General features: G+C 41.9%; 1 protein-coding gene across 1 annotated transcript in view; it reads right to left on the reverse strand.

Annotated features, from left to right (window-relative positions):
* Positions 1 to 1,379: 1,379 nt before the first annotated feature.
* The window catches only part of efnb3b (ephrin-B3b), a 67,720-nt gene continuing 54,525 nt past the window's right edge, over positions 1,380 to 14,574 (reverse strand). Inside the window, exons 3-5 of the mRNA XM_058395452.1 lie at positions 10,765 to 10,857; positions 7,162 to 7,230; positions 1,380 to 4,778 (exon numbers count right to left, since the gene is read on the reverse strand). Coding sequence (XP_058251435.1) covers positions 4,357 to 4,778; positions 7,162 to 7,230; positions 10,765 to 10,857 — 584 coding nt within the window. The 3' untranslated portion in view covers positions 1,380 to 4,356. The remainder of the gene's footprint in view (positions 4,779 to 7,161; positions 7,231 to 10,764; positions 10,858 to 14,574) is intronic.

Raw genomic sequence — 14,574 nt, forward strand, 5'->3', positions numbered from 1 at the left:
GTTTTTATGTAACTGTTTTGAGTTCTGTGGCTGAAAAGTTCATGAATAAAAAGCTCTCACAGCTCCATTAATTCATGCAGAGTATACATATTTGCATAATACAGTATACATGTTTTGCATAATAAAAGTTGCCTAATATTTGAACAGTTGGATAAAAGTAAATAAAATAGCCTAAATAACCGTGCTGGTGGATTTATTTTCACTGCCATGGATCCCTGGGTGCAAAGTTTCGAGACTGCCCTATAAAACAAGAGTTATATCTTCCTGTCTTAACTTGCTGATTTTGCCCAGGACAGGGCACACGTTTCCTTCTTGTGTCCCTCAGATGGCCTTATTTCCCCCACTTGCATTCTTCGTGTCCGAGTACAATGTCGATTTATTATTTTGCTGACTTCCTAACATTTCCCCCTGTTGTAAACATGTACAGAATGTAATCAGCAGTGAAGATAAAAAGCAGTGTCTCGGAGCTATAAAGTAATGGTGGGCCATTTAAAGTAAGCTGTATTTAGAGGAATGAAGGATTCACCGTTCAGCACTGATTTTTCGCTACGACGACAATGTAAATGTCAGTAACTCATACACTATCAATTTTCCACAAGTTTTCTATTCGTAAAATTAACCTGAAGTCACTTTTTAAAGTTTGTGTGCATGATGATAATTCATTTATCTGCTGAAAGGTAGCAGAGATTATAATCAGTGAAGTGAATCAATTAAATAATACAATATAAAAAAGTGTTGTTTGTGTGGTATGGGTCTGACTAACACACACACACACACACACACACTTATCTTACTGTCCTATCTAAACACCCCCCCCCCCAACTTACATAATTATCCAGTAAATTCTATTCCTAAATCTTAACCTCAGTAGATAAATTTCAGATTCTGTTACACACATTTGGACCCCACCCAGATATAGAAACAACCCCCCACCACCATCACCACCACACACACACACACACACGCACAAATAATCACACACATGAACAAAAATAATACAAGGTCAAAGATTGGTGCTTAAACAAATTTTGCAATTTTTTAATCAACATTTCTTCAAAGGAATGTACTAATTTTTTTTTAACCTCTCTTTCTAAGAGGTGTGTATGGGGTGGAGGGAAAAGCAAGGAAAGAAAGAGAGGGAGGTGGTGAGGGTGGGAGAGAAGGATGGAAGGATGAACACGGAAAAAGAAAACATCTCACACACAAATGTAGTGTCCCACAAACGTCTCAACACGGCAACTGGAGAGGAGCGGAGGTCCTTAAAATGGCCGTCACTTGCTGGCTATTGGCACAGAGAAACATGTATACGCGCACACACTGAAGCGTTCTCTACCCAAAAAAAAATAATAAATCACACACTCCTCTTGATTCCTTTTCTCTTTTCTTTTTTTTTTTTCATCTGCCTGCACAACACAGGTCTCAGCAACCATGGCTGAAAACAAGCGCATGAAGAAAGGCTGAAAGGAAAAACACAAAGATGTAACAACATGGAAAAAAAACAAAGTCCAGACATGTTCGTGTTTCCAGAGAGGTGTCTTCAGCGCCGAGGAGGCCGCATTGTTCGATAAGACTCTTCGTAATTAGATAAGAGACACCAGCTTTTTGCCACTGAATTGTCCTCAGATGCTGGGGTTTGTGTGCATGTGTGTGTGTATGTGTATATGTATGTATTTGTGTGTGTGTTTACACCACACACGCACTTATGAGTCCACACCCACAGGACAGAAACATGGCTTATAAAAAGCAGGATTTAATGAACAGAAATGTTGAAAGCTGACCAACAAATAAATGCACCATACTTATTTGTCACTTAACAACAAAGCAACACTGACAACTTGATTGTGAAGATTTAACAGAGAATATTGACATGACACAAAAAACATTGTTGTTCACTTGCTGCAGTGTTACACCAGATCAACTCAGACACACTCGTACAAAAAACTCTGTCCTTTTCATATCCGGGTTCTAAACAAGTCTCGCCTTTGAGCACTAGAAACGCCGGCAATGTGGTGCAAGGCCTGAAAGGTTCATGGGTTTGGATGTGTGTGTGTATGTGTGTGTGTGTGAGGTCCTCTGTCTCAATGCAGCTTTGAACATAACGTAAGGAAACCTGATATACTGATTAACTGTAACACGAGCAGTAGCGTACATTACCTTAACAACCATCTTTTAGCGTCAGCACACACAGCAATGTAAAAGAGCACATTCTGAAAATACGAGACTCTCGTTGGCACAATCGGGCACACACACATGGTGTGTGTGTGTGTGTTCTTTAGTCCTGGAATGCAGGGTGTAATCTGAATGTGTGTGTTTGTGTGCGAGACTCCAATCAGAATTCATTTCAGGTAATCAGCGTCTATGTGGACATCCAGAATGGATTTTGATTGTGTACTCAGTGTGTGTGTGTGTGAGTGTGTCTTGAAAGACTTGTGTGCCTTTTCAAGTGCAATCTCAATTTCTGTGGCGGTGGAATGTGTGTGTATGCTGTATTATATTCTGAGGTGTGTAGTGAGAGAGAGTGAAGGAATTTGAACTGAGCCTCAAATATTTCCACCTCAGAAAAGTACGAGCAGGTGTATGAAAGCCTATTTCCATCTCAGCGACTGAGACAGAGCGAGTGAATCCCCTTTCTTTTCCATCTGTGTAGTTGAGAATCTTGCATTTCCCGAGCCCCCCGTTTCACACATCCTCTTTCAAGAGTCTGTTAAAAGCCCACCTCTGTTGCTCCATCTTTCCTTCTGTGTTCCTCCATCCCTTTATCCTCCCCCATCCCGACGACATCCTTCGAGGATCTCCCCCCCCACCCCACCCATCACTTTTTTTTTTTTTGTCTTTACCCTGCACTTCTATCTGTTCCGTCTTTTCTCCTTCCTTCATAGGCAGCTCTGGCATTCTTTTCTTTACCCCCCTCCCTTTTTCTTTTTTCTTTTTTTTTTGTAAAAAAAAGAAAGTGTCTTTGCACATTTAAAAAACCAAACAAAAAAAACTTCTCAGATTGTGCCTCTACCTCAACACTTTCACAAAACGAGGTCTAGCTTCAAAACTACATCATTGTACAAGGAGCTATAAAAATATACATGGAGAGTGGAGACTCCTGGAAAATGAGGAATGACTAGGGGGGAAAAAAAAAATAAAAAAAATAAAATGAAACCGAAAACCTTTGTGAAATGAAATACAACGTATTAAATTAACTTACAATACAAAGGAGAAACAGGGTCAGCTCTTTGTAAAGCACAGAAAAGAAAAGCAGAAGAAAAATGGTCTAAACAACAGATATGGTGTTTTACATTTTGGAAGAAAAAAAAAAAAGGAGAAAAGGACATCTAGAAATTATTTTACTGAATATTCATATATAATTATTTTCTATATTGAATGAAAGCGATAAAAAAAAAAAAAACACTTTTTGATATTCGCTCGTTTTTTGTGTTTTGGTTTCGAAACAGTCTAACTCACATTCACTCAGGTACAATCCTCTCTTACAGATAAACACACTCACTCTCTCACACACACACACACTCGCTCACACCAACACACTGTAACTGAAGCACACGATATGCGCACTCACTGTCGCACTCTGTGCTACAGCAGTGTCATAATTATTACCCTACGCACTCACAAAATACGCACATGTTATTAAAATATACAAGATCTTCAATGCGACTATGGCTCCTCTAATCAAATGCAGGGCCTTGGGTCATGTGATGGCAGCGCTGCATTGTAATTGGCTGAGCCAGGTGCGCCTCCTCTTATCCGAGGAATAACGAAACACAAATGGGACAAACTAAACTGCTATTTGTGAGTTATTGTAGTCTTCAAGTTCAGGTAACATCACACTGCTCTAGGATCAGTTTACTTTCAGTCTCTTCTTTTTTTCTTTTTTTTTTTAGTATTATTTCATTTTTGTCGGTATTTCACAATGGTTCATTTTACGGTGTGTTACTCGGGGACGCCTTCAAGAGACGTCAAGACATTGCTTCTCTCTTGCTCCAAAAGGGGTCTGGTTTAATGTTATGAGAGCTTTTCATGCTCCTAGGTGAAGAAAAAATAGCCCTCACACAGGGATTTTCTCTCAATACTTAAAACACGCTCCTCCTCATTAGAAGAGTCAGAGGTTTAGGAGGTGTGTGTATACATGTGTATATATATATATATATATATATATATATATATATTTGTGAGTGTGGTGTGTGTGTATGTGTGTGTGGGTTTCAGTCACAGGGTTTGGGGCTTTCACAGTCAGAGCTGAGACTGCAGAGATACAGGAGAAGTCGGTTCATACTGCTATGGTTTAGGTAGTAGGTGAGGGGACGTGGTCTGGGCACTGCAGGCTGGCATTAATTCGCTGTGTGCCCGTCCTCATACTTTGTAGTAGATGTTGGCGGGGCTCTGAGGTGGCATCTCCTGCACAATGTAGACTGGATGCCCGTAGTCCCCGCTAACCTTCTCATAGTGCGGGCAGTAGGCCGAGTCTGAAGTACGCAGCGGGATGATGATGTCACTGGGCTCGGAGCCGTTGTTGTTCCCACCTCCTCCTCCACCCCCGCGCTTGGGTGAGGTCAAAGAAGAGAGAGAAAGTGGCGGGTGGTGCGACTCCGAATGCTTTGAGTGCCGCCGGCGGTAGCACACCACACAAATCACTGCAGTGACCAGAAGGAGGAAGGCGGAGCCTCCGGCTGCTCCTGCGATGACGGCAATGTTGGAGGCGGGGAGAGGACCGTTCGCACCGCCTGCTGTGGTTCCGCCCCCACCAGGCACTCTAGGGAGAGTCGTGTTGCCACCTGAAAAATCAGACAAGAAGATACTAAAAAGCATGTCCCTTCATTCTTTACTTGACTATTTTGAGGCAACAGATTTATTCGACAAACTCAGACACACACACACACACACACACACACACACACACTGTAGAGCTCAGTGGCATGTGACAACTGAACAGTTGTCTGAACAGTCCACCACAGATTATCTGGAGAAAATAGAGCATGTCTCATTGACAATGAGCAATAGCTTTTCATCTCCCAAACCCCATTCTACTTCATTAAACAGATGGGTGAAATGACCACGGTTGTTAAACATGGACAATATGGCGGGTAGAACAGTTTAGGGTCGGATTATACGATTACAATGCATCCACAAGGCAAAAGACCAACTGTTGCTAAATGATGGTCATAATGTGGATTTGATGTGTTCTTGTGTGTGTATGTGTGTGTGGTAGCCAGGGAGACAAGAGGAGCTCCAGCTGAGCAGGGGATTGGTCAGTAATATTGGGGCTCTGTCTGCAGGCCTGCTCAATTGCTACATCGTAATTCTGCTCACAATTCATCTCTCTCTCTTCCTCAATATCCCCTCGCTATGTGCCTCTGAGTCTGTTCCTCTTATTGAACATCTCTCACTTCACAGCACCTTAAGTGATCTTCCAGTACAAAATCTGCATCACCTCTAGCAAGCCACGAGTCTGACTCTCCTCTAGATTCGTCTCTTCTTATCGCCTGTGGGTGTGGCCTGTCCAGTAGGGGTGGGCGACAGTGCAAAACATGGCAACTGACATGGCTCTTAAATACATTTCCCCTATACAGAATACTGTATCACATTTCTAACACAAACAAACACAAGCAAAACAGTAGCGCCAGATGTTTGATTTTTTTTTTTTTTAATTTTACAAACGATGAAACAGCTGCAAAACAGACATCCAGTCAGTGAGTTACAGCAAATGCTGATGTTGGCCAGAGTTATAAAAGTGCTAATGAAAGTAGTGATGCTCACAGAAACGTGTGCTGTAATTTACTACATTATCAGTAGCGTATTGTCATACTTCCCAGCCATGCTGCCTCCATGTTTTTTAAATTCTGGTCAATAGCCGAATGCTGCTGTATAATTACTACACCTCACTGGTTTACTTTGGTTTAAGATGTTTTTTTAAATACTGTAATAAAAACCAGCCAATAATAAAACTACGGTTATAAACATTTTTCTGTGCAACAAACAGTACGTAAAATTGGCAATAAAAAAATATGAAAAGTTTCAGGACTGGAATGGGGTATTTATTTGAGCCAATTGTTTAGATTTATTGCCACTCAATCCGAGTCACTTGTCACCGTCAGCCGAATCATGGCTCCTGTTGCGTTGTCACTTGCCAGGCTGAACACAGGCTAAGAGAATAAGAGAGATCTAGTGTCACTTCTTCATCATTGTCTGTCCCTGTCCTTGCTTCTGTCACTCCTTTCCTGTTTTAGTAATACAGGATGGTATATAGCGCATGTCTCCTGCTCCTTACCTCCCTCTTGCGCTTTAAAATTCTTTACCTGTCATTCCTCTCTCCGTCTTAAATCACCATCCCCTGCTCGGCCTTTATCTCTCTCGCCTTCCCTCTCTCCCTCCCTCCCTCCCTCCCTCCCTCTCCACGCTGTGGCTTACTTTTTTAGCCCTATAAAAATTTCACCCCAAGTTGGCTCAGTAAATGTGTGCATGTGATTCAGTGTGTGTGTATGTGTGAGTCAGCGTGTGTGTGTGTATGCGTATATATATATATATGTGTGAGTCAGTGTGTGTGTCTGTGTGTCCGTGAAGTGTAAAACAGCCTGAATGCAGACTAAGAGATAAAGAACAGTACTGGAAGCTCTACAGAACAAACCTTCAACAAATACAAAGAATGACTAATAATCACCTCTGTCCTTATCCTCCCTTTCTCACTTGTGCCCTCCCTCCTTCCTCCTCATCTTCTCTGTCTGTCTTCCTCTCTTTATCTTTCTTGCCATCTCTCTGGACCAACAAAAAACAGGGCGCCAAACTAATGGCAATAATAACTCTTTGAAATGGCTTCCCACTCCTCCCAACAACCCTCTCCTCTCCCAGGACAGCCATTATCAAACCATACACTGCCTCCGGCACGGGCCTTGCAGGCCTCACAGCAGACACACAGAGAGAGAGAGAGAGAGAGAGAGAGGCACAGAGAACAGAGGGATGAAATATATCAAACGGAACTGCAGTGCCAGCATTCGGCCCTTTCTCCCTTTCGCTCGAGCCATATGTCTCCTCTTTCTCCGATGTTCTCTCCGTGACCGTGAGTGAGTGTTTTGGGTCATGGGTGGGTTGTGCTGCATGCATCCAGGCTGTTGCTTTGGGTGGTTTTAATAATAATCTGCAGTTAATGTTTTATGAGCTTACCTTGGTTTCTGGTGTTGGTATGACCTGCCTGGTCTGGTTTGGCTGATTTGGGGGGCAATCCATAGGGACCTATGGAAAATAACGTAAACAATTTTAAACACGAAACAAAATGCAGTGAGTAGCCTTGAGAAAAACCCTGCAATCTTCAATTTATATAATGATAGAAACATTGAAGGTTTGTTGAACAAATCCTTTTTCTATGTAATCATGTGGAGAAGAAGCACACATGGGTGTGGATTACATGTGCATGTACATGTATTGTGCGAATCCATAGCTATAATAGCTCAATAGACACCTGTACATGTGTGCTGATCTTTCATGCTATACTTATTATATATTACTTAGTATTATTTTGGCAGATTTATGCTTATGTTTGAATATGAATCACACTGAATATGTGTTCTCTTATTTTAAAGCATTAGCTTTTACAGAGAAAGGAATAAAGGAAACACATTACGGCTATATTTACAGGCTGAAACGACACAAATTTGATTTTCTGCCTTAATGTGACACAGATTTGATTTTATTATTTTTCAAGGCTGCTGGACATAAAGATCCAACGTTTTTATAACTTGAGACATTTTCATATGTGGCTTTAGCTGAAAACAGTATTCATGGGGTTTTTTTCCCCCAAAAACAGAGCATTGTCATCATCATTATCATCTTCATATGAAAAAACAATGCACCACAGTGACAGCACAGACTACATTCAGTGGAAATTGTTGATTTCCTCGATATTTAGGGAACGGTTTCAAGTTAAACTGGAAGGAGTTGAGTAGTGTTAGAAACATCTGTCTTGGCATTCTAGGTGTGCGTGCTTACATGTTCCCATTTGGATCACATCAAGACAGACAGACAGACAGAGCCAAACTGTGCCAAAACGTTTGTAAAGTGAACGTCATTATTTAACCACTCATTTGGCACCAAGGAACAAATCAGCTTTCCTATAAATTCTACTTCCCATCTTTCAATGTGCTCTTGCCCCTCTATACCCACCCAATGACTAAAAGCATGCCACTGCATAAATCTACTAAATGGCTTTGCCCACTGAAGCTCAAACAAACTCAATGTGCTCTATAATGCTGAAAATAATCACAAGCTCTCTGCATTCAATCAGTCGACAGCAGTGCTTATGAATATGATGACACAGGCACGTGCTTCAGATGCTAATCAGATGTGTTCTACCACAGTCCTCTTGAGCTTATGGGCCACTGTCATGTTTTTTTGTTGTTTTCAGAATAGTGGGGATGTGTTTGTGTCAGTGTGTGTATCTGAGTGCGTACGTGCGGTGTATCTCATCAGAAATCTGCACCAGGCTTCTATTTAGATGACAAACAAAACAGACGTGACCTTTCAGCCAGGGAGCAGATAAAAAAATAAAAAAATAAAAAACAAAGCGAGCGTGTGAGATGGATTGAAGGATATTTCGAATGCACAGTGTTAATAATGTCAAAAAATTGATACAGTATTCCGAAGCTGAAGCTGAAGTAGAGTTGCAGGCGTATGACATGGGGAGGAAGCTAGAGTACAGAGAGAGAGAGAGAGAGAGAGAGAGAGAGAGAGAGAGGGAGGGAATATTCTAGCCAATACTGTTGATAGCTGTGAAGAGGGTGTTTCTCACTCTACATGACTGTGTGTGTATCAGGACCAGACAATTGTGCAATTGCTACGGTTGATAATAGCTGAGTCTCACTTCAAACACACACACACACACAGTTACGGCTAATGTGTAATGACACCATGGGCAGGATTCAAAACTAGCGCCGAGTTAAACTGAGCTCCATAATGATGTCTATCACCTTCTAACGGAGCCATGTGTATACGGTCGCGTGTGTAGACATTTAGCTGACATTCAGAAGCTATCAGCCTTTTGTTTCCTTTATCTATAAATAATTTCTGACAGCTTGACACTGGACATTGCTTCATGATGTTTCTATGGCTGTTGTTCAGCTAACTGACACGTTATTAAGCTGTTCGAAAACTATGCTGTATTAAAAATTTATAATAATTAAACACAAGAGCTACAAGGGCTAACTTAAGTTACCTCACCTAGCTAGCACCAACAAACCTAGCAAGCATCATATCGTGCATGTGGTTTCCATGGTAACCTTGTGTCACCTACATGAAGGGTGTGTGATATCGTGTGGAGGTTTTTACTTGTATGACAGACATAGTGAAAAATGGGGACTGCAAATCAAAGCTAGCTCACATGAATTAGCTTGCTATGAAATCATTAGCGATTTCCCTACTAATACACAATCATTTAAGTGTTGATTAAAATAATTAGATGTATAAATGTCTCTCAGCGCAGTAGCTAAACATTATTATCTACATTTTTTTCATAAGGGTTTGACTTTATAGCTTTTCTAACAGGAAATAAAACTACTGCTTTAAGTTTTTTTTTTTGTTTGTTTGTTGTTGTTCTAAGAGTTGCTAGCTAGTTTAACACATAGCATCATATATGGGATCATCAAAGGTCCTTTTGCAAGGACAATCACCTCTGGGGGGAACGCTTCAGCAAACACAACGCCAAAGCTCTTCACTGAAATGTGCAAGGACACATACTGATTAAGGATGAGGCTGTATTTAAAAATATTCAGTAACTCTGTAATAGTAATCAAAAGAGTTTAGCATGGTTGAGCATTTGTAGCATGATTAGCATAGCTGGGGGAAAGTTTAGTGGTTGCAGGGTATGAGGTTTTGCTCTTTGCTTAGCATCGAGACGTGCATTGTGAATTATCTACAAGACTGAAAGCTATTAAGCTCTCTCTATTTCGACGCATACAGTTTTATCAAAAGTTGAAGACTAAACAACAACAACAAAAAAAAAGACATACAACACCCTCATTAACGTATCATGCTGCATCTGCTAACACATAGTGCTGTAGGATTTTTAGCCCAGTGTCATGCTAAATGTGCAAATGATCTGAAAAGATGTTTTTCTCCCTGTCTGAACAAACCCTATAGCGTCTTGACCCATTTTATATCCAGGTTTGTTTCGGTGTTGAAGGATAAGGCAAACTAATTACTGCTACAATGTCTACAACTGGCTGTATGGGAGCACTGTGAGGGGACAGGTAGTGTAGCTAGTTAAACATGCTGTAAGACAACGCGCACACACACACACACACACCAGCTCTGTTAAAATGTGGAATGGAATGGTGTACAGCAGCTGTAGAGAGATTAAAATGTCAGGCGAAGTACTTTACAATCTACACCAGCACTCTATATGTGTGTGTGTGTGTGTATGTGTTTGTGTGTATGGTGTGTTATATTCAAAATTCAAGAGTGGCTGTTTGTGCATGTTTATGTGTCTATACCTATGTTTGTGTATGTCTGTGTGACTGTCTATGTGTGTGTGTGTGTGTGTGTTATATGCAATATTCAAGAGTAGCTGTGTTTGTATGTCTATACCTATGTGTGTATATGTCTGTGTGTGATTGTCTATGTGTGTGTCTGTTGGTGTGAATGTGTGTATGTGTCTGTTGGTGTGTGTTGGTGTGTGTGTGTGTGTGTGTGTGTGTGTGTGTGCCACGTCTGTGTGTTATACACACTCTTATAAGTGACCATCAGTGTGCTTGTGTACTCTGTGTGTGTACTCACTTTGTCCAACTTTCAGCACCACCTTCATGCCCTGTGTGGCACACACTCCTCCTCTCATGCTCTCCAGCCCCTGACGCGTGCCATCTGACGTGGCTGAGGAAGAGAATCAGACAGAAGAATAAACATGTGAAGACAAATTCAGTTAAATGAAAGCACAGAATTCTATTGTATATGGCACTTAAGAAAAAAAAAAAGGCAGAGATGAGTAAATTCCTGACATGGATTAATGAGCCTGAGCCCACATGTGTGCTGACGGTATATTTCCCCCTGCTGTAATGACACACACCTCATTCGCACAGAGTCATGCAGCAGCACTGAGTCACAGCTCTCACATTTAAAATTCATACAAAGCCAGCGCAGGAATAATCAGTGCAGGGTTGCAGAACTCCAAAATGTCCTCGTTTAGAGTTTCCCTGGAGGACATTCATTTCCTAGAGTGTAACCTACACCACACACACACACACACACACTCTCACACACACATGCACACCTTGACCTGGTCACTGAGATGCTGAAGTGGGCCAGCGTGAAGCAGACATGAACCTGACTGCACCTGGCTTAGCGCAGGACTGAATAATGCTTAAAGCAAGCCTCAGCCAGACCTTGAGTGCTGACTGTTAAAGGACACGGTGTCCTTGGTGCAACTTTAATAAGCAGGAGAAAAAGGAAACTGTGTGTATGTGTGTGTGTGTGTGTGAGAGAGAGAGAGACAGAGACAGAGAAAAGTCTTTGTATACACGTTAATATAGTTCTTATTTACTGAGAGCTGCAGAGATAGAGAATGAAATGAGATAGGAGAAAGGTGAGGCACTCGTTCACCACCCCTCTCCCTCTCTCTTTATCACACTCTCAATTGGATAGTGCTTCTCTTTTCCATTCAGAAAGAAACCGCTGCAGCTCCGAGCTCAAATACAACCTGAAGAGTTCACACACTCGCCAAGGATCTAGCAGATTAAAGAAAGTTTCTCTCTCTCTCTCTCACACACACACACACACACACACACACAAACACCATCACTCTCACCCACTCACACAAACACATACCCTCACTCATAACCAAACACATCACTCACCATCACTCACACTTGCACACACACCCAGACACCCAAACACACACACACACACACACAGACACACCCACATGGAAAGGCAAGGAGGAATAAACAAACCAGGAGGTTCAAAAGGTCACAAGCACAAAATACAGTATTACTGAGAATAAAGGAGCCTGACTAAACAAACAAAAAAGAGAAAACTTAATAATAAAATAAAAAAAAGAAAACTTTAAGAACATCCTGTGCAGATATCAGAGTCTGCAGTTGATTTCAGATAATCGTCCATGTATTAAAAACTGCAGCGAGCAAAAAAGAAAATCTTTAGACCAAACCCATCTTGGAATAGTAGTTGATATTTTCTTGGTGCCATTGCATTCTTTAAACATTAGCAAAGGAAATTCAGCCACAGTTGTTTGCACCGTTGTAAATCAGGAAGCTGTACAGATGCCAAGGCCTTAAAACCACAAGCAGGCTAGCTATGACGCTAGGCTTCCACTCACGCTTCGTCCAAAACAACAACAACAACCACTTCAATTCACTGCAAACGGAAGTAAATTCAAAACATTTGTGCTGTAACTGTAAAAAAAAAAAAGGGATGAAAGGCTGCATGGCCTGATGGGCAAAACATGGCAAGAGTGTTTTTTGTTCTGAATGCAGGATCTCTGGACCTTTTCCACATTTCTGTAACCACAGAAAACAAACAAAGCAAGAGACATGTGTAAATACACCGACTATAACATTATGACCATCTGTTTAATATTGTGTTGGTCCCCCTGACCCGTCATGCATTGTGTATTCTGACACCTTTCTATCAGAACCAGCATTAACTTCTTCAGCAGTTTGAGCAACAGTAGCTCGTCTGTTGGATCGGATCACACGGGCCAGCCTTCACTCCCCACGTGCATCAATGAGCCTTGGCCATCCGTGACCCTGTCGCCGGTTCACCTCTGTTCCTTCCTTGTCCACTTTTGATAGATACTGACCACTGCAGATTAGGAACACCCCACAAGAGCTGCAGTTTTGGAGATCCAGTGGTCTAGCCATCACAATCTGGCCCTTCATCAAACTTGCTCAAATCCTTAAGCTTATCCATTTTTCCTGCTTCTAACACATCAACTTTGAGGACAAAATGTTCACTTGCTGCCTAATATATCCCACCCACTACAATACTGTCAAAAGACTCACCGCTTTGGTCCAGAGTCCAGAGAAGCCAAGTTCATCCTCATAGGTTATAACGTGCTAGGTTTCTGACTCACATCATCAGGGGTAAAAATGCTTACTGTAAGACTTTATGAAAAATCAGCATTTATACGTCGCAGGGGGTTTTGAGCTCGCTCTGACGTGAGCACTCACGTTATTAGGCTGACTGATAGACTCATCACATGCAAGGGTACAGGAATTTAAAACAGACTTGTTGAAAGAGTAAACGAAATAGAAGCAGGGAAAATTATGGGGGAAAAATAGAAAGAGGGAGAGAAAAATTGAGAGATCGAGAGAGAGATAGACAGGGGGGAAACACTGATTGTCTTTGGCAAGCTGTTTCTGACATGAGTGATGAGGAAGAACAAACACGTGAGGGGCCGAGAAAAAACACAGAGATGGCACACAGAGATGGGGAGAGAGAGAGAGAGAGAGAGAGAGATCAAGAAAGAAAGCAAAAGAGAGAAAAAGAGGGCAACTAGCTGACTCCCGGCGCTGGTTATTTGCGGAACAACAACTGCTCTTGGAGCGTAAAATGCAAACTGAAAGACACAGAAGGAGGAGAAAGAGAACGGTTAAAGAGAAAGAGAGAGAGAGAGAGAGAGAGAGAGAGAGAGACGTAGCAAGATGTGACGGCTTGTTTGTAGTGTTTTTACAGGAAAAATAAAGAAAGCAGAAACGGAGAGAGCGAATAAGGAAAGTGACAAGTGGGAGGACAAGAACTTGGGCTGAGATGAGACGAGAGAGAGAGAGAGAGAGAGAGAGAGAGAGAGAGAATAGAGGAAGGGAGGGAGGAGGACTGAGTAACTGAGATGATGATAAGCAGTGATAGGAGGATGTAGAGAAAATGGGAGGACAGAGGCTCCTGCAGAACGTCGCTGCTCATAAAAACAAGAAAAGCGAGCGAGGTGAAGACGAGACGAGTGAAGAGGAGAGAGAAAAGCTGCGCTAATGAAATAACAGCACCGTCAGCTGTACTTAGCTCACTGCAAACACACTAACCAAGTCTGACAATTACAATTAAGGTCACTTAGTGGGTAGCTGTGTGGGTGTGTGCATGTGCACATATGTGTGTCTATATAAGTGTGCATGTATGTATATACACATATACACATATATATATATACACATACACACACACACTGACCAGGCATAACATTATGACCTTATGACCACCTGTCTAATATTGTGTTGGTCCCCCTTTTGATGCAAACCCAGCCCTGACCCATCCTGCACTGTGTATTCTGACACCTTTCTATCAGAACCAGCATTAACTTCTTCAGCAATTTGAGCAACAGCAGCTTGTCTGTTAGATCGGATCACACTGACCAGCCTTCACTCCCCACGTGAATCAATGAGCCTTGGCCGCCCATGACCCTGTTGCCAGTTCACCACTGTTCCTTCCTTAGACCACTTTTGATAGATACTGACCACTGCAGACCGGGAACACCCCACAAGAGCTGCAGTTTTGGAGATGCTCTGATCCAGTGGTCTAGCCATCACAATTTGGCCCTTGTCAATCTCGCTCAAATCCTTACGCTTGTCCATTTTTCCTGCT

Source organism: Hemibagrus wyckioides, linkage group LG07 (genome assembly GCF_019097595.1).
Source record: "Hemibagrus wyckioides isolate EC202008001 linkage group LG07, SWU_Hwy_1.0, whole genome shotgun sequence".
Lineage (NCBI taxonomy): Eukaryota > Metazoa > Chordata > Actinopteri > Siluriformes > Bagridae > Hemibagrus > Hemibagrus wyckioides.